Here is a 25402-nt window from a genome sequence, read left to right as displayed (position 1 = left end):
CTGGGAAGAGGCTTAGCCCCGGGCCCTTTCAGAGGTGTGCCCATGGGTCAGGGCCCCCCTGCCACTGAGAGCTGGGCACCTCCAGCCTTGGCTGCTGGAGGGGGGCTGGCCAGCTCGGGGACACTTACGGCTGCTGCAGGATCCCTGCCGGGTGTGTGCTATGGGGTCAGGGCACAGGCTGGGTGCCCTTCGGCGGAGCGGGAGAACAGCACCATTGCCGGCTGGGCGATGGGGGAGAGGGAACAGCACCCAGCGTGGGGGTGGGGAGGCTGGGTGGCTGCGGGGGAGGGAACAGCACCTGTTGCGGGTGGGGGAGAGGTTGGGGCACCAGGGACCCGCCCCGGGGAGCGGGAGACGTGGCCGTACCTGTTTTCATGTTGTGGTTGATTCCTCCCACGATGATGGTGGCGTTGGCAATGGGGTCCCCCTGCTGGTCCGTCACCACCCCCTTAATGCCCCGATGCACCTGCCGGGGGAAAGGCTGTTAGCCCAGGGCTGCTGCAGGGCCCCCCCCACCCGGCCCCCCCGCTTCGGTCCCCCCCGGCCCACCTGCTCCATGAAGGTGAGCAGCGACTCCTTGTTGTTCTCCCACTCCTGCTGCAGCTCGCCGGCGTGGGGGAACTTGTCGCAGCCCAGGAACACGGAGAGCTCCAGGCAGTTGGTGTGCAGGTAGCTGAAGTCGTTCATGCCTGGCCCGGCAGAGAAAGGGGGACGGGCTGTCAGCACTGGCCAGGGAAGCGCTGGAGCCCTCCTGTGCCGCGTGTGGGGGGGATCGTTCCCTTCCTGAGGGGCTGGCAGGGGCCCTGGGGCGGGCAGCATGGCCGCAGTGATGCCAGCCTCTGGGGCGTGCCCCCTTGAGCCGAGGGAGCGCCTGGCCTGGGTGGGAACGGCGCTGAGAAAGACCAGCTCAGCGATCCCCGCCTGCCAGCACTGCCCGGGGTGGGGGCTGGACCCCCAGGGAGTTCCGGGGGTGGGGGCATTGCGGACAAAGCTCTGGAGGGGGTGAGGCTAGAGTGGCCTGTGGGGCACCCAGCTGAGGGGCCAGCACAATGGAGGCTGGGGGGGTGTGCCCCTTCCCAAAGGGAGCCCTGTCTGTCCTAGTTCCCCCCCGCCCCGGCACCTCTGCCAGGCAGGTGTCTGCTGCGGCATTACCCCCCCACCCACACCCCCCCACTCACTCCCGACTCGGGGGTGCCACTTGGCGCCGCTGACGATGCCCATGCCGTTGGTCATGTCCTGGGTGTGGCAGCCCCCGCGGAAGGTCTCGGTCATGCTGAGGTGAGCCGAGGCATAGGAGATGGCCAGCCAGCGGAAGATGGCGTGGTCGGGGGTCTCCTGTGCCTCCAGGTTCTCGTCCTCGTAGTCGTCCGGCGTGCGTGCCACCGCCCCCTCTCCCTCGGGGGGCGGCCGCGCCATGTCGTAGGGGTACGACACCAGCTTCTCCCCACCGTGGAAGTTGGCTCCCAGCACAAAGGGGGTCTTCTCCATCCAGGTGAGGATGGCACGCACCTCCACGGCCACCTGTGGGGGGGGGCACAGAGCCAGGGCAGGTGGGCACCTCCTGCCCCCAGGCACAGCCACGCCTGCCTGCTCCCCGTGGCTAATCCCCACCCCATGAGGCAGCCGGGCATTGGCTGGCACCCTGCCCACTAGTTTCCCCGTAAATGCCATCACGGCGCTCCCTGCCAGCGCCTTTCCCCCTAGCCCTGCGGGCAGGGTTCCCAGCCGCCACGGCACTCACGTGGGCATCCTCGGCCAGGTAGTGCTCGGGGATGGGGATGTGGTGGTTGGGGACCCGGTGCGGGACCCACTTCCGCTCCTCGGCCGCCCACAGCACGCTGGCCAGGTCCGGGAAGTTCTCGAAGATGTCGTAGCCTTCCTCGTTCCAGTGGCCCAGTGCCCAGTTGCCCAGCTCCGAGCCCTGCGGGGAGGGGCACGATCCACTCAGTAGCACGCCCCCCCGGCAGCTGGCACCAGCCCCACCCCCCCACACACACACTGCCATGCCCCAAGGGCTGAGCGCGGCTTCCCCTGCCCCATTCCCTCACAGCATCAGCAGGACCCTCCCCCATGCCGGATCACCCCTCCCCCCGCTTTCTGCCCCCAATGCCCAGCCCCCAGCAGGGTCCGCCCCCATGCCCAGCACCCAGCCACCCCACTGCATCGCCCCAAGGCACACCGCCAGGTTGAGGTCCCTGCTAACTGGGTCATGCCACGGGGGGGGTCTCTCACCGCCTGGCTGGCGATCTCGTAGCCGTCGGGGTTGAGGGAGGGCACGAGGTGGATGCGGGTCTCGGTCACCAGGCTGCGCACACGCGGGTTCCCGTCCTGGTACTCCTTGCACAGGAACTGCATCAGCAGCAAGAGCAGCTCGCGGCCTAGCACCTCGTTGCCGTGCAGCCCGGCCGTGTAGCGGAACTCGGGCTCCCCTGCGGGGAGAGGGCGCGGGGTCAGGGCGATGCCCGCCAGCCCCGGGTGCCGGCAGAGCCGGGCCCAGCGCACCAGGTCCAGGGGAGCCGCAGGCCGGACAGACGCCGCGTCCCTCCGCCCCGCGCAGGGAGAGACGCCCTCCGATCCCTGGGGGGGGGCACGCTGGGGGCTGGCAGGGCAAGACGCCCAGGAGCCCGGTGCCACCAACTCCTGGCCCCTCGCTGGCCTGGTGCTTTGCCGCATGGAAATCCCCAGGCTGGCGGTGGCTAACGTAGGAGGGGGTCCGCCTGCCCCATTGCCCATGCCCCGGCGGGCCAACCCCAGCCCAGGCCCCGCCTCACCCCGCTCATGCTCCCCCGGCTTGTCCGAGATCTCCATGGCGTAGATCTTCAGGCCGCGGGAACTCTTGCCGATGTTGTAGATGCGCGTGATGCTGGGGCACTCTTCGTTCACCACCTTCATGAGCTGCAGGGAGCAGGGAGGCATTAGAGGGGCCAGGCCTGCCCGCCCCGGGTGGCTCTAGGGAGGGGACGGAGAGGCCCTTGGTGGGGAGTCCATGCTGCCAACAAGGCAAGGGGGCGCAGGGCGGGGCTGAATTGCCCTCCCATGGGGGGAATAAAGGCCGGGGAGCCGCTGCTGTTGGGACGCACAGCGGGGCCGGCAGCGGGCGCCCCAAGAGGCTCGTGGAATCAGCTGACGTCACCCAGGCTGGCGCCAGGCAGCTCTGGCCCCCGGCTGCTGGCTGTGAGCAGAGCTGGGGCGGGAGAGGAGCCAGGGTCGATCCTCGCTGTCAGCCGAATGCCGGGGGGGGCCAGTCCCTGGCAATGACTCTGCCGGGAGGGGCCGAGATGCCGGGGACACGGGGCCGGCTGTAGCACTGGGAAATGCTGCAGAGAGGGGGCACTTGCCCTGGCCAAGGGGCCGGGGCCTAATGCGGCAGGAGGCCAGGGCAGCACGAACCCCCCCAGAGGGGTCAGGGGGTTCCCTGGAAACACCCCAGGAACTGGGTGCTGTCCTGCGGGACCAGCAGCGGGCAGAGACTCCGAGCCAGTGCAATGCGCATGGAAAGGCTGTGAATGCCACGCCGGGGGGTGAACCCGCACCCCCGTCCCCAGGGGGGGTCGCACACGCACCTGCCTCATGTCCTTGTAGCTGTGGTGGCGGAAGTCCAGGTTGTCGGTGGACGTCACCTCGTTCTGCTGGCTGTAATAGCTGCTGACGGCTGGGGAAGGGGCAGAGCCGCTGGTCAGACCCGCAGCCGCGACCCGCCCGCCCAGAGCCTGGGAGCGAGGGGCTCGGTGCGGGCTGGGGGCAGAGGGGGCTCAGCGCTGCACGGGCCACGAGGCGGGGACCCTGGCGCCTGGGAGGGGCCGCGCTGTGACGGAGGCTCTCGGGCAGGTGGAGAGCCCCTTGCAGCCAGCTGGTGAGCTCAGCACGCTGGCATTGCCAAGGGCTCTGGTGTGGGACCTGTCCAGGTGGGCTCAGCCAGGGCAGGGCCCCCTCCTGGGCAGGACCCTCCCAGTGCTGGTCCGGGTCCCCAGAGTCCCTGCAACCAGGGGGTGGGGGGTTGAGCTGGGGGCTGCAGGACCTAGAGCCCCCCAGCAGCAGCCTGGCCATGCAGGGCTCTCAGGTCTGTTCTGCCCCCGCCATCGGGTCCCTCCTGCCCCGGCGGCCAGGCCCCGCGCAGCTCCCCAGAGCCGCCTCCCGCCCGGGGCCGGCTCTTACTGGAGAGGGGGCAGCCCAGCACCTCCAGCCGCATGCACAGGCTCCCGTTCCAGATCTGCGGGTACACCCGGATGAAGCGCGCGACCACGGGCTCCGGGAACTCGGTCAGCACCGGCGTGTCCTTGTCCACGTTGCCGTGGAAGAGCTGCAGGGAGAGGCCCGATAGGCAGCGTCAGGGGGGGCACCAGGACACACGGCCCCTGGGGTCAGGCAAAGGAGGCGGGTGCCGGGCAACCCCGCCCCCCCATGCTCTGCCAGTGCCCCCCAGCCCCAGCCACATGCCGGAGTTACAGCCGCTGTGCCCCAGACACGGTGGAGGCTGCCTGGGCGGGGTGAGGGCAGGGCTGGGGGGGCAGACAGGAGCCCCCGGCGGGGGCGGGGGGTCCGTACCATCTCCTCGTAGCCGTTGGAGTACATCACCCAGTTCTGGCTGTCGTTGCTGAAGCCCACGTAGAAGGCGGTGACAAAATCATCGCTGGGGAGACAAGAGCGCGGGGGGGGGGGACTCAGCACCCCGGGGCAGCTGCGGGCAGCCACAGCCGGGGCAGGGAGTCTCTGGGCAGGGCGGGGGCAAGGACAGGGATCTTGGCCTCAGGACACAGCCAGGCAGCAGGAGGCAGGGCGGAATCGCAGCGTCAGAGCCCGCACCCCCTCCCGCGCCCCCTACCCCAGCCCTGAGCCCCCTCCTGCGCCCAAACTCCCTCCCAGAGCCTGCACCCCTCACCCCTTCTGCACCCGACCCCGGCCCTGAGCCCCCTCCTGCACCCAAACTCCCTCCCAGAGCCCGCACCCCAACCCCCTACCTCAGCCCTGAGCCCCCTCCCACACCCAAACTCCCTCCCAGAGCCTGCAACTCTCACCCCTCCCACACCCCAACCCCAGCCCTGAGCCCCCTCCTGCACCCAAACTCCCTCCCAGAGCCTGTACCCCTCAGCCTTCCTGCACCCCAACCCCCTACCCCAGCCCTGAGCCCCCTCCTGCACCCAAACTCCCTCCCAGAGCCCGTACCCCTCAGCCTTCCTGCACCCCAACCCCCTACCCCAGCCCTGAGCCCCCTACCGCACCCAAACTCCCTCCCAGAGCCCGCACCCCAACCCCCTACCTCAGTCCTGAGCCCCCTCCCGCACCCAAACTCCCTCCCAGAGCCTGCAACTCTCACCCCTCCCGCACCCCAACCCCAGCCCTGAGCCCCCTCCTGCGCCCAAACTCCCTCCCAGAGCCCGTACCCCTCAGCCTTCCTGCACCCCAACCCCCTACCCCAGCCCTGAGCCCCCTCCTGCACCCAAACTCCCTCTCAGAGCCCGTACCCCTCAGCCTTCCTGCACCCCAACCCCCAGCCCTGAGCCCCCTACCGCACCCAAACTCCCTCCCAGAGCCCGCACCCCAACCCCCTACCTCAGTCCTGAGCCCCCTCCCGCACCCAAACTCCCTCCCAGAGCCTGCAACTCTCACCCCTCCCGCACCCCAACCCCAGCCCTGAGCCCCCTCCTGCGCCCAAACTCCCTCCCAGAGCCCGTACCCCTCAGCCTTCCTGCACCCCAACCCCCTACCCCAGCCCTGAGCCCCCTCCTGCACCCAAACTCCCTGCCCCAGGCTCAGCCCCCTCCCTCACACCGAACCCCTCAGCCCCAGCCCAGAGCCCATGACCCCCTCCTGCCCCCTAACCCCCTGCCCCAGCCAGGTGAAAGTGAGTGAGGGTAGGGGAGAGCGAGCGATGGAGAGAGGGGAAATGGAGTGAGTGGGGGGGAGGCCTTGGAGAAGGGGCGGGGCCTCAGGGCAGGGGGCGGGGCAAGGGTGTTTGGGTTTGTGTGATTAGACAGTTGGCAACCCTAGCCCGGCCCATACGTACTGGATCTGGGAGCCCCCCCAAGGGCCCGGCCCGTACGTACTGGATCTGGGACACCCCCCCGGCCCATACGTACTAGATCTGGGAGCCCCCCCAAGGGCCCGGCCCGTACGTACTGGATCTGGGACACCCCCCCGGCCCATACGTACTAGATCTGGGAGCCCCCCCAAGGGCCCGGCCCGTACGTACTGGATCTGGGACACCCCCCAGCCCGTATGTACTGGATCTGGGAGCCCCCCCAGGGCCCGGCCCGTACGTACTGGATCTGGGACACCCCCCCAGCCCGTATGTACTGGATCTGGGAGCCCCCCCAGGGCCCGGCCCGTACGTACTGGATCTGGGACACCCCCCCGGCCCGTACGTACTGGATCTGGGAGTCCCGGCCCTGTGTGATGACCCCTGTGAATTTCGTGGTTCTCCTGGTGTCCACCTCAATCCAGTGAGCCCGGGTGTCGTCCTCGGCGCACCAGGCGCCGTCGAAGAAATCGTCCTCGTTGGAGCCGGCCTGGGAGGGGGCAGAGGGAGAGGGGAGAGGGCAGGGTCTGCCCTGAGGCCAATGGCAGGTGGGGGCACCCCGGGGCTGGGGGTGGGGCTGCTCCTACCTGCATGTTGAGCCGCCCGCGCTGAGCGCCCAGGCCGTGCCGGAGCATGGACGAGGCCAGGATCTGGTCGTCCTCGATGCGGTGGGACTCCATCCCGATGGGGGGGCACGCTGCAAGGCAGGGAGGGCAGCGCCCGCATGACCCGGGGTGGGGACGACTCGCTAGCCCAGCTCCCTGCCGGCCCCTGGGTTCCCCGGCTCAGTGTCACGCCCGCACACCCAGCTGCCCCCGGCCCAGGAGCGACCCTGCTGTGCCCGCTGCTGGTGGGGGAGCTCTCCCTGCTCTCTGCCCCTTGCAGCTGGCGTGGCCCCTGCCGGGCAGCAGGTGCCAGTCAGGCCCTCGGGCCCAGTGTGGGCACCAACCCAGCAGAGGTGCTGAGGCTCGGGCAGCTTGGCTGTCAGGGGCCGTGCCCAGTTTCTGCATCTCCCAGCCCTGGGCAAACCGGCCTCACTCACCCTCCTGCCCCTTCTCTCCAAAGGGGGCACGTGGCTCTGACCCCTGCCCCTGCATGCCTGGCTGGCGGGCTGGGCCCCTGGCACAGGGTCACTCACTTGTTTTCTCCTCCGGGAGCGTCCATTCGTCCTCATCTGTTTCCCACTTCTTCCCTCCCGGCTTCTTCGGCTTCCCTGCAGGTGGTTGGGGTGGGGGGGTTAGTGAGAGGCAGCGGGAGGATGCCGTGGCTGGGGCTGGGCCCCCTGCTCTGGGCAGGCACTGAGGGTGCCAGGAAGGGGCACGGAGAAGAGATGGGACAGGGGCCCATTGCCCTGCACCCCTTGGCAGCGTAGCAGGGCCAGAGCAGCCGAGGGGGAAGGGACTGGGAAGGGCAGAGGGTGTGGGGGTGGGGGGAACCGTGTGCGCGTTTCTCTAACTCAAGCCAGCCTGGCAAGAGCACCTGGAATTACCTAGGCAGGGCCAGGCTGGAGAGCGGGCCCCACTGTGGGTCCTGAGTACAGTGCTCCAGGGTCGGCTCCCGCCAAGAGCCCTGAGTACGGTGCCCCGGAGCTGGGCGGGATTCTGGGTGCGGTGCCCCGGAGCTGGGCGGGATTCTGGGTGCGGTGCCCCGGAGCTGGGCCCCAGCCAGGAGAGACGTGGTTCGGGGAGGCAGCTCCGCACTCACCTTTCCGCTCCTTGGTCTTCTCCTCTGCCCACTTGTCATCCTCCGTGTCCACCTCCTCCTCCTCCTTGCTGCTGCCGCCTTTCTTGGGCTTCCCTGGTCCAGGAGGGGAGAGGGGCAGGGTCAAGGTCAGTGTGGCCGAGGAGGGAGGGAGGGTTAGACCAGGCTGGTGGGTTCCTTCTGCCCCGGCCGCTTGAACACTGTGTCCCGGGGGATCCCCGGGGCAGCCAGCAGCACTGGCCAGCTGGGAGAAGGGAGCCCACATGGCCAGGGGTTTGCTCTACTGGGGAATGCATGCATGGTCAGCATATCTGGTCCCGCCCACAATTCACCTGGGCCCACCCCATGTCCCTGGCCCTGCCCACAATTCACCTGGGCCTGCCCCATGTTCCTGGCCCCACCCACAATTCACCTGGCCCCGCCCCATGTCCCCGGCCCCTCCCACAATTCACCTGGCCCTGCCCCATGTGTCCAGACTCTCCCACAATGAATCTGGCCCTGCCCCATGTGCCCGGACCCTCCCCCTGTGTGCCCTGCCCCGCCCCATCGTGGGCAGCCCTCTCCTTACCTGGCTTGAGTCGCTCCTCGTCCGTTTCCATCTCGTCTTCATCCTCTTTCTTGCTGGGGAACTTCTTGGGCTGGGGCAGGCCGTATTCCACTGGGGGCGAGAGTGGGGTGCACTGAAGGGCCGGCCGGGTGACAGCACCCTGGGGGGACGCACACAGGGACGCTGCCTCCGAACGCAGCGGGAAGTGAGGGAGAACACAGGGATCGGCCCTTCCGGGGATGCCACAGGACGTGGCACTGGGCCGGCGTGCACCCAGGCTGGGCCGTGTGGGCACGGGGCATCCCTCCCCGCAGGACCTCAGCCCTGCCCAGAGTCACAGCCCCCCCCAGCTGGGACCCCCTGGCTGCTGGTTCTAACAGGGGCTGGAGCCTCTGTTAGCTCCTGGGGAGGCCAGATCCTCCGGCTGGCCTAAGCCCCGCCATGCTGACTAGGCCTGCATGCACTGGCTGGGTGGCAGGCCAGGCCATGGTGGGGGTGGGAGCGGGTTCATATGGGGGCCAGGGCTGTGGAGGGGGGCCAATGGCGCAGAGAGCTGTGGGGTCCGGAGCAGAGGGGAGGGGGACAGAGAGCTGCAGGGGTGGGGAGAGGCAGGGTGCTGGGGGGAGGGCAGGGGCCGAGTGCTGGCGGGGGAGGAGGGTGGGTTTTGGGGGCCGGGGGCCCGTCCTGAGGCAGCTGACACTCACTGTCGTCATAGTCCGGCAATGGTGCCAGGGGCAGCCCCTCATCGTAGTCCCGCTCGGGGGGCAGGGTGGGGGGCGGCTCTGCAGGGGGAGAAGAGAGGCTGCGTGAGCCCCAGGGAGGCGGGTACAGCCAGGCCCCCCTGGAGGAGAGCTGCCAGGGCTGGGGGGACTTAGCCCAGGAAAGACCCTCCAACAGGGCAGGCAGGGGGCTGTTCAGAGGACAGATCATGGTCCAACCCCCTGAGGGCTGCCCTAAATTGCCCCTCTGCTTCACTGGCCCCGGGGGACTTTGCAGGGGGGCCAGAATAACCACGGTGTGGGAGCACCCCAGCCCCTCCCGCACTGAGCAGGTCCTTCTCCCAGGCTACGTGGGTCACAGATGGGTGGCTAAGGGGCAGAAGCAGAGTCCAAGGCTCTCGTTGAGCCTGGGCAAGTCGCCCCACGGGCACCGCAGGCTGGGGGTTGGACTAGATGACCTTCTGGGGTCCCTTCCAACCCTGATATTCTATGATTCTATGATTCTATGTGCCCCCTCCCTCCCTGCAGCTGGCTGAGCCAGCTGCCCTTTCTTCTGGTGCCACAGCAGCCCCTGGTGGGCGAAAGGTGTAATTGCAGTGCCTCCGCAGCAGACTATTATTCTGCGGGGGAAAAACAATCTGCAGAGGACATGAATTCTGCACTAATGTGTCTTGTTAAAAAATGGAGGGAGGGGGTATGGCTCCCTGGTCCCTCCGGTTTGGTGCTGGTGAACACAACAGCCGCTGCACCGATGCAGGCTCAGGCCCTTCCGGGGGTGGCTCACTCAGGGGGGTTTCTTCCCTGCCTGTTCCCCAGCCCCCTTCCTCTCTGGCTGGGGAAGACTCGGGGCCGTAAGAAACATACTTGGACTTGGCTTCTCCTCCACCTCCAACGGCGGCTTCTCGGGTGTCTTCCTGCTCGGAGGTTTCTTGGGTTTCTTCTGCCGCCGGACGTATTCGACTGGGGGGAAGGAACGTAGGTTTGTCACTGTCCTGCTGCAGGAGGGAGAGGGGGGCTCCAACCAGGGGGTTTCTCCTGGGGATGCAGCAGGGGGCTCTCACGTGGCGTGAGGGGACAAGTGGCTGATGTGTCCAGAGTGGGCAGAAAGGGCTGGCAAGAGGAAGCACCCCGGTCATCGTCCTCCCCACCCAGGGACTGTGGGCCCAATCCTCCCTGCCTGGCTCCGTGGGCATCACTGACCCCTGTCCCAAGTCCAAAGGGACCCTTTTGCCCCTGCTCAGCCCTGATGCCGGGCACAGGAGCTCAGGCCCCGTGGGACTTTGGCCCGAGGGGTGTCAGGTGTTTAAGAGCCATCTTACAGGATCCCAGCGCTGGGGCTCCGGGCTCTGCTCCGTCCCCGGCTGTTGGGCAGGGGCCATTCCGTGGCCCAGGCCCCTCACTGCAGCCCCAAGGGAGTTCTGGGGGGCCTGGGGCGCAGAGGATGGGGCTGTGCAGCACTGGGGGTCAGGGGCTTAGGGGGTGAGGCTGCCCTGTCCCAGGGGAGCATTGGGGGTCGCAGGCAGGCCCCTTCTCCTTGGTGTGGGGGGGTCCCTGGGTTGCACTTGCTCTAGGGCAGGGCTGTCCCCAGGGGGCCGGGGCCCAGCCGGGGAGCGAGGGTCTGGGCGGAGGGGCCGCGGGGAGGCAGCAGCAGCCCCGTACAGTCCTCGTAATCCTCCCGCTCGATCTGCTCATTATAGTCCAGCGTGGGCGGCTCGGGCTCTTCCGTCATCACTGCGGGGAGAGACAGACACAGTCAGCAGCTGCTGCCCGCGAGGGTAAGGGGCCAGGCTGGGGCAGGACACGGCAGGGGCTGCTCTCTGTTGTGCCAGGCTGGAGCCAAACAGCGGGCAGGAGGTTGCTACAGCCCCATCTGGGAGGCTGCACCGGGACTGTGAGCCCTAGGGGAGCCCCCCCAGGCTCCCACGGGATGTGCCAGGGCTGGGGGCTCCTGGAGACTCTCCTGGCTCCCCGAGGCCAAGGGGATGCAGCGGGGCACCCTGGAAAGGGCTCTGGCTTCAGGACAAGGAACTGAGGGGCACACGGCCAGGGGGCAGGCCCCACACAGCTGATGAGCACTCACCGGAGTCGGGCGCCGGTCTCCGGTCCTCCCTGCCAGGCTCCCACGGCTCCGTCGGGGGCTCATGGAACTCATCTAGGAACAAAACCCGTTGGCTGGGAGGGGTCCTCTGGGCCGGGCACCTTCCCGCTGCACCAGAGCCTCTGCTGCCACCCCTGCCCACACCCAGCTGCCCGCTCGCTGCATGGCCCACATAGATTCATAGATATTTAGGTCAGAAGGGACCATTATGATCATCTAGTCCGACCTCCTGCACAACGCAGGCCACAGAATCTCACCCACCCACTCCTGCGAAAAACCTCTCACCTATGTCTGAGCTATTGAAGTCCTCAAATTGTGGTTTAAAGACTTCAAGGAGCAGAGAATCCTCCAGCAAGTGACCCGTGCCCCGTGCTACAGAGGAAGGCGAAAAACCTCCAGGGCCTCTTCCAATCTGCCCTGGAGGAAAATTCCTTCCCGACCCCAAATATGGCGATCAGCTAAACCCTGAGCATATGGGCAAGATTCACCAGCCAGATACCCAGGAAAGAATTCTCTGTAGTAACTCAGATCCCACCCCATCTAATATCCCATCACAGGCCATTGGGCCTATTTACCATGAATATTTAAAGATCAATTAATTACCAAAATCATGTTATCCCATCATACCATCTCCTGCATAAACTTTTCGAGTTTAATCTTAAAGCCAGATAGATCTTTTGCCCCCACTGCTTCCCTCGGAAGGCTATTCCAAAACTTCACTCCTCTGATGGTTAGAAACCTTCGTCTAATTTCAAGTCTAAATTTCCTGGTGGCCAGTTTATATCCATTTGTTCTTGTGTCCACATTGGTACTGAGCTTAAATAAATTCCTCTCCCTCTCCGGTATTTATCCCTCTGATATATTTATAGAGAGCAATCGTATCTCCCCTCAACCTTCTTTTGGTTAGGCTAAACAAGCCAAGCTCCTTGAGTCTCCTTTCATAAGACAAGTTTTCCATGCCTCGGATCATCCTAGTAGCCCTTCTCTGTACCTGTTCCAGTTTGAATTCATCCTTCTTAAACATGGGAGACCAGAACTGCACACAGTATTCCAGGTGAGGTCTCACCAGTGCCTTGTATAACGGTACTAAAACCTCCTTATCTCTACTGGAAATACCTCTCCTGATGCATCCCAAGACCACATTAGCTTTTTTCACGGCCATATCACATTGGCGGCTCAAAGTCATCCTATGATCAACCAATACTCCAAGGTCCTTCTCCTCCTCCGTTACTTCTAATTGATGCGTCCCCAGCTTATAACTAAAATTCTTGTTATTAATCCCTAAATGCATGACCTTACACTTCTCACTATTAAATTTTATCCTATCACTATTACTCCAGTTTACAAGGTCATCCAGCTCCTCCTGTATGATATCCCGGTCCTTCTCTAAATTGGCAATACCTCCCAGCTTTGTATCATCTGCAAACTTTATTAGCACACTCCCGCTTTTTGTGCCGAGGTCAGTAATAAAAAGATTAAATAAGATTGATCCCAAAACTGATCCCTGAGGAACTCCACTGGTAACCTGCCTCCAGCCTGACAGTTCACCTTTCAGTAGGACCCATTGTAGTCTCCCCTTTAACCAACTCCTTATCCACTTTTCAATTTTCCTATTGATCCCCATCTTATCCACTTTAACTAATAATTCCCCATGTGGCACAGTATCAAACGCCTTACTGAAATCTAGGTAAATTAGATCCACTGCGTTTCCTTTGTCTAAAAAATCTGTTACTTTCTCAAAGAAGGAGATCAGGTTGGTTTGGCACGATCTACCTTTTGTAAAACCATATTGTATTTTGTCCCATTTACTTCAATGTCCTTAACTACCTTCTCCTTCAAAATTTTTTCCAAGACCTTGCATACTACAGATGTCAAACTAACAGGCCTGTAGTTACCCGGATCACTTTTTTTCCCTTTCTTAAAAATAGGAACTATGTTAGCAATTCTCCAATCATACGGTACAACCCCTGAGTTTACAGATTCATTAAAAATTCTTGCTAATGGACTTGCAATTTCATGTGCCAATTCCTTTAATATTCTTGGATGAAGATTATCTGGGCCCCCCCGATTTAGTCCCATTAAGCTGTTTGAGTTTCACTTCTACCTCAGATATGGTAATATCTACCTCCATATCCTCATTCCCATTTGTCATGCTACCATTATCCCTAAGATCCTCATTAGCCTTATTAACAACTGAGGCAAAGTATTTCTTTAGATATTGGGCCATGCCTAGATTATCCTTGACCTCCACTCCATCCTCAGTGCTTAGCGGTCCCACTTCTTCTTTCTTGGTTTTCTTCTTATTTATATGGCTATAGAACCTTTTACTGTTGGTTTTAATTCCCTTTGCAAGGTCCAACTCTATTTGACTTTTAGCCTGTCTCACTTTATCCCTACATGTTCTGACCTCAATAAGGTAGCTTTCCTTGCTGATCCCTCCTATCTTCCACTCCCTGTAGGCTTTCTGCTTTTTCTTAATCACCTCTCTGAGATGCTTGGTCTACAACTCTTGCCTGTGAAATTTTTTCCCCTTTCTTGGGATGCAGGCTTCCGATAGCTTCTGCAGCTTTGACTTAAAGTAATTCCAGGCCTCCTCTGCCTTTAGATCCATAAATTCTTCAGTCCAATCCACTTCCTTAACTAATGTCCTTAATTTTTGAAAGTCAGCCCTTTTGAAATCAAAAACCCTAGTCGCAGATTTATTTTTGTTGATCCTTCCATTCAGTTTGAACTGAATTAGCTCATGATCACTTGAGCCAAGATTATCCCCTACAACCATTTCTTCTATGAGGTCCTCACGACTCAGCAAAACCAAATCTAAAATGGCATCCCCTCTAGTCGGTTCAGCAACTACTTGATGAAGGAATCCATCAGCTATCGCATCTAGGAAAATCTGAGCCCTATTATTATAACTAGCACTCGTCTTCCAGTCTATATCTGGGAAGTTAAAGTCTCCCATGATCACGCAGTTTCCATTAGTATTTACTTTATTAAAAACATTAAAAAGGGCTCTATCCATATCCAAATTAGATGCCAGCGGTCTATAGCACACTCCAAGCGCTATCCCAGGGGAGGCCCTCACATGCTGTTCCCCCCAAAACTCGCCAAGCTGCTCCAGCTCTGGCCGGGGTCCAGGCTCCTGTGTCCTAGGGAGATGGGGCCAAGCGTGTGAGAAGTGCCAGGGCACTAGCTGCAATGGGGGGGTGGGTCCCCCCCAACCTCCACCCCCCTCCCGGAATCGCTCTTACTCCGGCGGCTTCCCGGCTCCTGTTCTTCAGCCCAGCGCGGCTCAGCCGTCTCCTCGGGAAATCCAGCTGGAAAACACAGGGCAGGAGTTCAGAGTGCTGGACCGGGGGCTGGGGAGGGGTGGGAGGGCATGGGGCTGGGACCGAACTGCTCTCTTGATCCCTGTGGGGTGAGTCGCATGGCAGGGGTTCAGGCTGCACATGGACCAGGCTGGGCAAAGGGCTCAGTGCCACCCTGCCGGGAGGAGGAGGACCTCTTAGGGCCTGGGGGAAGCCTGGAGAAGCCACATCCCTGCAGGGAGAGACTCAGTATCCGGTGGGGACAGTCCCGGAGGGGAGTAGGCGCTTGATACCCGGCCGGGTCGGTCCCTGGGGGGCTAAGTGCTTGGTACCCAAAGTGGGGCTCAGTGGCTGGTGCCAGAGGGGGTTGCACAGCACCCAGGGACCATATGCTCGCCATGTTTACCCCACCATGCAGGTCAATGGACGGAGCCCAGAGCTCCAGATTCTCCCAGAACTCTCTCCGGAGCTGCCCGCACTCCCGGTAGGGGCGGGTGGGGCCTGGAGCGCCGCGGAATTAGCTAGGGACACTCCCTGTCTTCTCTGCTCCAGGAACCAGGCCCATGGCACGCGTGTAGCTGGGCTGGGCGTGATGTGTAGATGGGCTGGGCAATTAGCAGACGGGTTTACCCAGAACCCTCTAGGCCCCGCATTGTTCCTTCGGACTCTTGCTGTGTGCTGGGTAATGGGCAACAGACCCAACAACTGGCAATGTGGAGGGGACCCTAATCCAGCAACAGAGAGAGATGGAAACTGGTCCTGCAGGGAAAGGGTTTTAAAACATCTGGCTGTTTGGGGAAAATGCAGCCCTGGAGGGGACTGGACCAGCTCTATGCCTGAGTGGAACAGCACGAAATAGTTAATGGTACTACTGAGATGACTAAAGTGGTGGTTTTACTGCGTGTGGGGGGGCTAAATCTTACAAGCTGGAACACAACCCTCCAGGCTTCTCTTACTCAGCAGATGTTTGCTGAGGTTGTGGAAATTCTCCCAAATCACCTCCCCCCTAGGCCCCTGGGCACCACGGAGTGTTTCCGCTTTTATAAATAGAACCAAACAGCCATTCCCAAATTTGCGGCTGCGTCGAGGAAATTAACAGAGCATTGTCAGTTTGGAGAGCGTTTCAATGGGGTGTTCAGTTACTGTGCGGTTTGCAAGATGGAGCAATTGACTGAGGTTGGTTTAACCCTCAGCTGTGCACTAGAAATTGCGTGATCGATGGAGAGAGCTGCTAAAAATGCCAGGGAGCTGCAACAGCACCCAGGCACCAAATAAATGGGAGGTCAGCCCAAAATGGACAGCACTCTGGCTGCATGCTCTTGCTGTGTGGCAAGCAGTTCCTCCGTGCAAAGAGCTGCAACAAACTGGGGCGCAGACAGGGTGATGTGCAAAAAGCACAACCACCATCTCACAAGGAGAAGCCCGGGGACTTTCGTCAGCTTGCCGGTGACAGCATGGAGTCCGCGGAAAATGCTGGGGCATAAGAACATAAGAGTGGCCAGACTGGGTCAGACCAAAGGTCCAACTAGCCCAGTGTCCTGTCTTCCAACAGTGGCCAGGGCCAGGTGCCCCAAAGGAATGAACAGGACAGGGAATCATTAAGTGATTCATGCCGTTGCCCATTCCCAGCTTCCGGCAAACAGAGGCTAGAGACACCATCACTGCCCATCCTGGCTAATAGCCATTGATGGACCTGTCCTCCATGAACTTATCTAGTTCTTTTTTGAACCCTGTTATAATCTTGGCCTTCACAACATCCTCTGGCAAGGAGTTCCACAGGTTGACTGTGTGTTATATGAAGAAATACTTCCTTTTGTTTCTTTTAAACCTACTGCCTATTAATTTCATTGGGTGACCCTAGTTCTTGTGTTATGAGAAGGAGTAAATAACACTTCCTTATTTACTTTCTCCACACCAGTCATGATTTTATAGACCTCTATCATATCCCCCTTAGTCGCCTCTTTTCCAAGCTGAAAAGTCCCCGTCTTATTAATCTCTCCTCATACGGAAGTCGTTCCATACCCCTAATCATTTTTGTTGCCCTTTTCTGAACCTTTTCCAATTCCATCTCTATCTCTCCAACAGTCTGTGTAATAATAAAGGGTCTTTTCACACGGACGGAGCAAGACATAAAATGGATCTGGATACCGGGTCTGCCATGTCTGTGTCGGATAATCCAAGACTCTTTAAAGAGGGGAAGTTGCAGAATACCCGGTGCTACTAAAAACAAACACAGGGGAAATCCTCACCCCCCTGGCGGTTATTACACTGAACGCAACATACAAATGTGTACTGTTAAACCTCTCGGATGTGAGGCGAGAGGGTCAGGTATTATTTGACGGAGAGTGGCTGAGAGAGATTCAGGTGGACAGCAGAGCATAAAAGGTTCAGATCCTCCCACGTTATTTAGGCACCTAATTCCCATTGATTTCAAAATGCCAGCAGATTTACAAAACTGTATGGACTCTGGCCCAAAACAAACCTCTTAGACAAGGCAGAGGATGTCCTTCGGGAGGGCACCAAAACCTTAAAACACCTGCAAGCAAAACTTGTGCCTGAAGGGGGAGCAATTCCTACATTTTGCAAAGCTGGTCCAGTGCATTTTGCCATAGGGTGCTTACAGGGCTCCAGAACTATACCCAAGGTCAACTGGAGCGAATGGAGTGAAAAAGAACAGGGTTGGCCACATCTGTGGTGATTTCAAGGCTGCATGAAGATCAGTATCCCTGGCCTAGAAGTCAGGCTGTAATTGCCTCATTAGCTGATGGGAGGCATTTCTCTGAGATCGACCGAGCCCAAGCCTATCTACAAATGGAGATTGAAGAACTTCTGTGTGGGGTGAATTGCTGCTTAGAAAAGCCCCTCGGGAAAGGAATCCTCATGGAGTCTTTGCAAGCAGTTTACTACAACTGAAGGGTGTGAAAGTGATTTAATCAAGAACGTTTCAGGTCCTAACAGCCAGAAATTTTCGGTTGTGAATGAATCCACTGACTTTCCTGTTGAAGCATCCACTGTGGAGAGCTTTGAGAAAGGCTCAGATGAAGTGAAAGCTGTTAAGAAAGTTGAACAGTCCTCTAACCAAGTGGCTGTGTTGGGCCAGCTTGTTGGGAAGACAAGGTTGTTGAGAGAGGAATGTCTCCATGCTGATTCTGTGAGTGAACAGCCGGTGTCTCAGGTTCGGAGGGAAGACTGGGTAGCTGAGTCTCCAGAGCAGAACAGCTGGGCAGTTAATCTCTCGAGAATGCAGGTCTACTCTCATCTCCAGACACTTTGGATATGACCTCTAGTCTCTCAGTGAACTTAACATCTAATTCCATGTGGAAGCAGAGGTTGGTAAGGAAAGGACAACAGAACTTGGAGCCTAACTGGTTAATGAAAATGGATGGTATCTCTCGAAGACAGTCCAGCCGTGGAATTGGTAGCAGTTAAGGATCTGAAAACTGGCGAACTGGCTCCTGTCTGTGGTAATGCAAATTACTTGGCTGGCAGGGAGAAGAAGGACTTGCTAATAGCTGTTAGCACAGAGAGCACACCCAACCAGCCAGTGAATTCTGTTAAGCAAGAGAAATCAGGGTTTGATCCTTCAGGACAAGTGGGAAAGAGAGACCTTAATTCTGCAGAGGGAAGCCACAGGCTGACCCGAAAAGGCCCAAACCCCAATGGTATTGAGCCAAAGGTGTGGAATAACAAACATGAATGTAGATGGACACTTGCAATGAATTTGTTGTTATTGCTCATGGTAATTTTGGTAACTAATGTGTTGCTACTACCAAAAACTGTAAAAATGTCCAATGTGCCTAATCTTTTGGAAAATCCCTTGAACACGTTAAAAGGAATACATGAGAACCCACTTTGTGTTAAAAGGCCTTGTTATAGTGATGTTTCAGTTAATGCCTGTAAACAGTACTGGAACTTTTCACAGGGGAAAAGACATTCCAGACCGGATGTGCTGTATGAAAAGGGAAACTGAGGCACACTACTATATTGCTTTCATGGCTAAATGCCAAGATTCCTGTCCTATAAACAACAGTAATATCTACATTAAGTTGATGTTAATTGGGTTCCAAACATTTGCCAGAGTTTGTATGAATAAAGTAGCTATGTTCTTTAGCTCTTGGCAAGATCACATGAGACATACAGGACCCATGCTGCAAAAGCAGATCCAATCCACTATTGTTCTAACCAAGTTTTACCTTGAGTTTGTAAGGAGATTCAAAGTAGCAGCCGTGTTCGTCTGTATCCGCAAAGAGAACAGGAGGACTGTGGCACCTTAGAGACTAACCAATTTATTAGAGCATAAGCTTTTGTGAGCTACAGCTCACTTCATCGGATGCTGTAGCTCACGAAAGCTCATGCTCAAATAAATTGGTTAGTCTCTAAGGTGCCACAAGTCCTCCTGGTCTTTTTAAGGAGATTCAATCATGTTAGTGAACATGACTTAGATAAACCATTTCTGTTATACACCAATACTTGCTGTAGTAAGACAGAACCAAGGATGTCCACAAGTCACACAAGCAATTCCCTGAGACACTCCAGTTTCCCAGTATCACCCCACCGTTATGAGGACAAATGGTTATGAAAACCAATACCCCAGTAAAAGAAAAAAGGTTCTCTCGATCCCAAAGGACCAAGCCCCAGACCCAGGTCAATATACAAATCAGATCTTACCCACAAATCAAGCTGTTGCCAATCCTTTAGAATCTAAAATCTAAATCCACAGGTAAAACCAAAGTCTTCTCTGGCTGGCTGGTTTGGTTTGCCTTGGTGTTCACAGAAACCCCAGCCTTGGGCTGTGACTGCCCTGCTTGAAGCAGTTTGTCCTGAATTGGCACTTGCAATTGGGTCCCACCAGAACCAGCATCGTTACAGCACGCTCAGTTACTACTGACCAATCTTACTAAGAGTCCTGCACTTCGGACAGAAGAATCCAATGCACTGCTACAGACTAGGGACCGAATGGCTCGGCAGCAGTTCTGCAGAAAAGGACCTAGGGGTTACAGTGGACGAGAAGCTGGATTGAGTCAACAGTGTGCCCTTGTTGCCAAGAAGGCCAAGGGCATTTTGGGCTGTATAAGTAGGGGCATTGCCAGCAGATCGAGGGACGTGATCGTTCCCCTCTATTCAGCATTGGTGAGGCCTCATCTGGAGTACTGTGTCCAGTTTTGGGCCCCACACTACAAGAAGGATGTGGAAAAATTGGAAAGCGTCCAGGGGAGGGCAACAAAAATTATTAGGGGACTGGAACACATGACTTATGAGGAGAGGCTGAGGGAAGTGGGATTGTTTAGTCTGCGGAAGAGAAGAATGAGGGGGGATTTGATAGCTGCTTTCAACTACCTGAAAGGGGGTTTCAAAGAGGATGGATGTAGACTGTTCTCGTGGTGGCAGATGACAGAACAAGGAGTAATGGTCTCAAAAGTTGCAATGGGGGAGGTTTAGGTTGGATATTAGGAAAAATTTTTTTACTAGGAGGGTGGTGAAGCACTGGGATGGATTACCTAGGGAAGTGGTGGAATTTCCTTCCTTAGCTGTTTTTAAGGTCAGGCTTGACAAAGCCCTGGCTGGGATGATTTAGTTGGGGATTGGTCCTGCTTTGAGCAGGGAGTTGGACTAGATGACCTCCTGAGGTCCCTTCCAACCCTGATATTCTATGATTCTACTTAACACAGCGGCCGTATTGCAAACTGTTGCACAATGGACAGAAGTGGGGTTGGTCTATAGCTCGTCTCTCTCACCAATTGAAGTTGGTCCAATAAAAGACTTCACACACTTTGTCCATCTACAGCAGTGGTTTTCAAACTTCGGGTCGCAACCCAGTACCGAGTCGCAGAATGCAAGGCACTGGGTCGCCTTGCTCAGCACCCAAGGACCCTGGCGGCTGGCCAGTAAAAATGAGTAGTCCCTATCTGCTCTGACACCATCAGCGGGTCCGGCTCCTAGGCAGGGGGGTCACGACACTCTGCGCGCTGCCCCCACTCTGAGCACTGGCTCCCCACTCCCATTGGCTGGGAACTGGCCAGTAGGAGCTGGGGGGGTGATGCCTTCAGGCAAGAGTCACACAGAGCTGCTTGCGCACCTCCTCTTAGGCACTGGACCTGCTGGCCACTTCCGGGGCACAGCACAGGAAGCCTGTCTCTGCACCCCAGCTGCGCAGCTGACCGGGAGCCACTGGAGGTAAGCCCACGCCCCAACCCTGTGCCCCAATCCTCGGCCCCAGTCCTGAGCCTCCCCAAACCCGGAGCCCCCTCCTGCACCCCAAACCCCTCATCCCTGGCCCCACCCCAGAGCCTGCATCCCTAGCCCAGAGTCCTGACCCCCCCTCCTGCACCCCAACCCCTTGCCCCATCCCAGAGCCCCCTCCCACACCCTGAACTCCTCATTCCTGGCATCACCCTGCAGCACTCAACCCCCACACCCTAACCCTCTGCCCCAGCCCTGAGCCCCTCCCACACCCCAAACCCCTCATCCCCAGCTCTGTTGGGTCGTGGGTATCAACAATTTTCTTCAACTGGGTCACCAGAAAAAAAGTTTGAAAACCACTGGTCTACAGTCAGCCACGGTTCTTGATGAAGTCAAGAAGCTTCCAGGATCAAGAAGGGTCCTTACCAACTACAGCACACCTCTGCTTATGAAGATAGCTTGTGCCACCTCACGTTATGGAGTTGGTGCAGTCATTTCACAAGGGGTGGAAGATCACACTGCTTGAGATCTCTTGGCAGAAGGGAAGGGAGCTGTACCTGAATTGAGCGAGAAGCTCAGAGTGGAGTTCAAGTGTCACCGATCCCTGGTGGGCAACGATTCACCAACCGCTGCTTTCGGTTTTAATGAAAGGAGTCCCGGCACTGACTCCAGCATGGTTACAGAGAGGGGTGATGTTCGTGCACACGCACTGTCCTGATAGTGAGTTCAAAAGGGCCAGCCGACATGCAATGCAGATTGCTTGACATGCTTGCCCATTGGGAAGTGGCAGGTAAGCTGGCCTACGGAATTGGCACCAGAGCCAGGTAGGTATGATCCATGTGGCACAAACTGAACCCTTGCCATGGACAACGAAACCCTAACAATGACCCAGTGCCGGTGAAAGAGCAGGACATTTCGAGGAGTGGATGAGCACAGACAGCTGTGTCCATCTTTCTTTACTCACAAAGAACTGTTACGTGTATATCACGGTTGCAAAATGGTTATTCCTATGGGGCTCAGGGCCCACGTAGTCCAAAAATTAGATGAAGACTATTTGGGAATTTCAAAAAGGCAAAGTCTGGCCAAGAGTCCTGGGTGGGTGGGCAGGGATTGATACACAACGGAGGAAATGGCAGAACAAGCGTCAAGATTGTCAGTGAACGTAACACATGCCTAAACGTGCTCCGTTGCATGGACAATGGTGGACCGTTTCTGGGGCCATATACTGCTGTAGGTGCCCAACCTTACCGGCTTGCAGTATTCTGCGTGCATTCCACTAGTCCAGCTAAGAGGGTTAAGACTCGGCTTTTCAGGACTGGGAGTTTCCGAGCAGATGGTGACAACGGAACCCAATTCACATCCAAAGATGTCCCATTGTTTGTCGAGAGAAATGGTATCAAACACAGCACCTCAACTCCTCACCGTCCCGGCAGAAATGTTCCTGCAGACATTCAAGCAAGCGATCTAGACTCTGACCCCCGATAAAGCTGGGTTACCACAAAATATTGCAATTTTTCTCTCGGCCTATAGCAATGCAGCCCATGCGATTGCAAATCAGATGCCAGGAATGTTGTTTATGGGAGGTAATTTAGGGTCTCACCTGGATTGGTTGAACTGAATGTTCGTAAGAATCAGGTGGATGTGATTATTTGTGGCAGGGCGGTCAGGCTGGGTGAGAAAATCTTAGTGAGGGACAACCAAGCTGACTGGGGGAGCCTTGGAGTGACTGCGTCTGGGCCTCTGCCTCAGTGGAGAGAAATGGCACCGAACACGTCCCAGAAAAGACTCATAACCCAGCCTTGAAGGACAAGTTCCACAACGCTGCTGCCTCCTGGAAATCCCGAGCTGCGATACAGCGAGAGGAGCCTCCTGGCCCTGTTTCTACTCCCAGGGACCCTGACGCTACAAAGCAGAGAGATGTCCCTGACGCAGCAACCCCACAAAGAGCAGACGGCGCCCCAGACACTGTTCCGATGCCCATGAGGCGTTCTCCAGGGAGAAGCCACCGCTCAGATTGGGCCGTGCAGAATGTTGCGTATTTAGTGACACTCACGGATTGGTAACTCCTTGGTCATGTCCTTTCATGCTAAAGGGGAAGGAGCCTGTCGTGTGTAGGAACTGGGGGGTTGCCCTTGCGGTCAGGGGGCTCTGGGGAGGTGGCGGGCGATGGGACAAGGCGAGGAGGAGTGCGGGGTGGGTGGGTGCCATGTGCTGAGTGACTGGCAACCCGATGGGTCAATCAGTAGCACTTACCTTTGTCCCGTTCCCCATACGTCTGGGATCTCTCCTCTTCCTCATCATAGGGAGAGGCGATTCTGGGAGTCTCGGGCAGGCTGTAATCCTTTTCGGCTGGTGGGGGGATCAGAGGTCTCTCGGGTTGCCGGTACCTCTCCTCTTCCTCGTAGGGCTGGGTGGGGGGTGGTATCTTGGGCCTCCTCCCGCCAGATGGCTTCTTGGTGGCTTTGGGAGGCTTCTCCTTGGGCTTCTTGGTGGCCTTTGGGCGCTTCTCCTTGGGCTTCTTGGTGGCCTTTGGGTTCTTCTCCTTGGGCTTCTTGGTGGCCTTTGGGTGCTTCTCCTTGGGCTTCTTGGTGGGCTTGGGGGGCCGCTCCTTTTTCCCTTTCTTGGGTTTCTCTTTAACCTTCACAGTTGTCCCTGTATAAAAGGAAAGAGTCAGTCCCAGGCCGGTCTCTGGGACCCACGCAACCAGCTGGGCTCCAGGTCTCTGCCCATCAGGCCTATGGGGCCACCTTCCTCCACCCAGCTGGGCCCCAGGGAGTCATTGTCACTCCACACATGAAGCCAGCCCCGCTCTGTTGGGGCCTGGCTCTTCCCCTGCCTTTCAGCAGGACATTAAACAATAACCACTGGGGATTTCTGATGCCCACGGCCCACTGGGCACACAGCCTTGCCAGCACTTTAGGCCACAGCCTCTGTGTCCGGGCAGCTCTTTGGGATTCCTTTTATTTCCCACACAATGACCTAGGCTGCCCGCATTCTCCACCACTTCCACGCAGAAGCAGCCCAGCACTTAGAAATTTTAAGTCTTCTGCTATTTGGAGCCTGGCTTATAAGCTGTGAACGGTCAGCATTGGTAATGCCAACCTTGCAGTGCACCAGCCCTATTGCACTGGTCATTCAGCCACCGAATCCGGCTGCGGCGTGTCTGCAAACCAAGAGGGCGCCCATTGGAACGATTAGCCAGGTTCTTTGCATGCGTCACTCCCAGCCACTCGCTTATTCAGCAAGCCACTTGGCGGGAGCGGTATTGGGGGGGTTCAAACCTCCTGTTCTACTGATTGGACACCATGATCCTGAGAATTGTTTCTAGTCCCTGATGGGGCGAGAGCAATCAGCTGCCCCAGCGAATACCCACGGTTATGAATATGAGGTTTGCTTTCTGGGAGTCTTCTCCAGCAGTCACGGATCATCTCTTCTGCCCCCCACCCCCACCCCCCGTTCTGGGAACAATCCGCCCTCCCCAGGACAGTCAAGAAGCCAGCATCAAAGGGATGGGGTGGAAGATGAGCAGGAAATACCTTGGCATAATTGTCCAGCTCCCGCCCCACAGATCTGACCCCAGGATCGGCCCCAGGACAGAAGCGAGCACCTTGCTGCACCATCAGCTGGACACAGAGGCAGGGGAACAGGGAACAGCTGAAGGGGGAGTGGCACAGGTGGGCAGCGTGGGTATCTGGCTCTGTTAGTGCCCTTGCCCAGATGCCCCTTGCGGACTGGCGAGGGATGCAGAGGGCACTCCAGGAGGCAGGTGCTCTTTGGGCATATTGTCAGGGTGGGGGCTCTGAGATCGCCCCGGCCCAGGGCTCCAGCGAGCTCCAGCCAGACAGGGAGGCCTCGCGCCATGACTCAGTGGCTGACAGGAAGGCGAGGAGGCTGCTGAGTAACGGCCCCCGTTGCTCCAGAGCAGCCGCAGGCTCATTCCAAAGCTCTGAGCGGCAGCGTTCCCACATCCTCTGGTGTGTGAGCAGAGAGGGCCCAATCCTGGGCTGGGATTTGGAGCCCCCCCCTGTGCCTGGGGGAACAGAGCAGAACTTCCCCACCCCCCTGAGTGCCCGCTGTCTGCCCAGCGCCCCCCCAGGAGGGTGACCCTCACCTGGCCCCGCTGAACTGACGTGCCCAGAGCAGGCTGCAGGGAGGAACGAGTCCCCCGGGCACCGTATACAACAACCAGGGCCCCCTCCTCCTCCTTGCTCCCTCGTCGCCTGGGTACAGGCGGAGCTGTATTTCCTCACTCCTTGCCCAACCTCGGCAGCAACCGGACGCTCCCACACCCCACCCGGTCGGTGCGGATATGCCCGGCGGCCGCGGCGGAGCAAACGAGCTGCAGGTTTCTGACAAACCGATCCGCCAGGAGAGCCATGACGCGGCCATCATGAGGAGACGGACCGTTCATCGCTGCTCCCTGCGACGAAAGGCCCTCAGCTCACACCTCTCCAGCCACCTACCCTAACCCGGGGCCCTGCCCCTGGGTGACAGGCCATTAGGGCTGTCTCAGACAAGCCTTCCTGTCCCGCTCGGGGCCCTGAGCAGGGAGCACAGCCCCACAGGCTGAGCAGAACAGAGCGAGCCTCCGCCAGGGTCCAGGCTGCTCACCGGCAGCCGCCGAGAAGGGAAACCTCACCCCTGAGGGCTGGGCCGGCAGCCAAACCCCACTCTGCAGGCCTCAGCCTGGAAAAGCTGACAGGATGGAGAGGGCGGCCCATTTCCAAAGCCCAGAGGGGCCATGCTGCCAGGGGCTTGTGCGATCAGGAGCACTGGGGAGAGACAGCGTGTGCAAGGCTATCCCTTTCCCCCACCCAGCTCTTCAACCCTGACCCA

General features: G+C 58.6%; 1 protein-coding gene across 2 annotated transcripts in view; it reads right to left on the bottom strand.

The window, feature by feature from the left end:
- Positions 1 to 25402, bottom strand: part of AEBP1 (AE binding protein 1) — a 41190-nt gene that overhangs the window by 1138 nt on the left and 14650 nt on the right. Inside the window, exons 3-22 of one of the 2 annotated variants that reach the window (XM_084615403.1) lie at positions 22820 to 23218; positions 14330 to 14395; positions 11064 to 11135; positions 10643 to 10714; positions 9848 to 9943; positions 8969 to 9046; positions 8286 to 8375; positions 7721 to 7813; positions 7155 to 7229; positions 6604 to 6713; positions 6367 to 6506; positions 4546 to 4630; positions 4156 to 4300; positions 3564 to 3652; positions 2772 to 2895; positions 2233 to 2429; positions 1742 to 1921; positions 1179 to 1521; positions 550 to 689; positions 367 to 466 (exon numbers count right to left, since the gene is read on the bottom strand). In XM_084615403.1, the coding sequence (XP_084471529.1) occupies positions 367 to 466; positions 550 to 689; positions 1179 to 1521; positions 1742 to 1921; positions 2233 to 2429; positions 2772 to 2895; positions 3564 to 3652; positions 4156 to 4300; positions 4546 to 4630; positions 6367 to 6506; positions 6604 to 6713; positions 7155 to 7229; positions 7721 to 7813; positions 8286 to 8375; positions 8969 to 9046; positions 9848 to 9943; positions 10643 to 10714; positions 11064 to 11135; positions 14330 to 14395; positions 22820 to 23218 (2694 nt within the window). The remainder of the gene's footprint in view (positions 1 to 366; positions 467 to 549; positions 690 to 1178; positions 1522 to 1741; positions 1922 to 2232; positions 2430 to 2771; positions 2896 to 3563; positions 3653 to 4155; positions 4301 to 4545; positions 4631 to 6366; positions 6507 to 6603; positions 6714 to 7154; positions 7230 to 7720; positions 7814 to 8285; positions 8376 to 8968; positions 9047 to 9847; positions 9944 to 10642; positions 10715 to 11063; positions 11136 to 14329; positions 14396 to 22819; positions 23219 to 25402) is intronic. The other variant, XM_084615404.1, reaches the window with a different exon arrangement.

Source organism: Lepidochelys olivacea (assembly GCF_965140295.1).
Source record: "Lepidochelys olivacea isolate rLepOli2 genome assembly, chromosome: 26".
In the NCBI taxonomy this organism is placed as follows: domain Eukaryota; kingdom Metazoa; phylum Chordata; order Testudines; family Cheloniidae; genus Lepidochelys; species Lepidochelys olivacea.
Note: the sequence above shows the minus strand (reverse complement) of the source record. Positions and strands in the feature narration are given on the sequence as shown.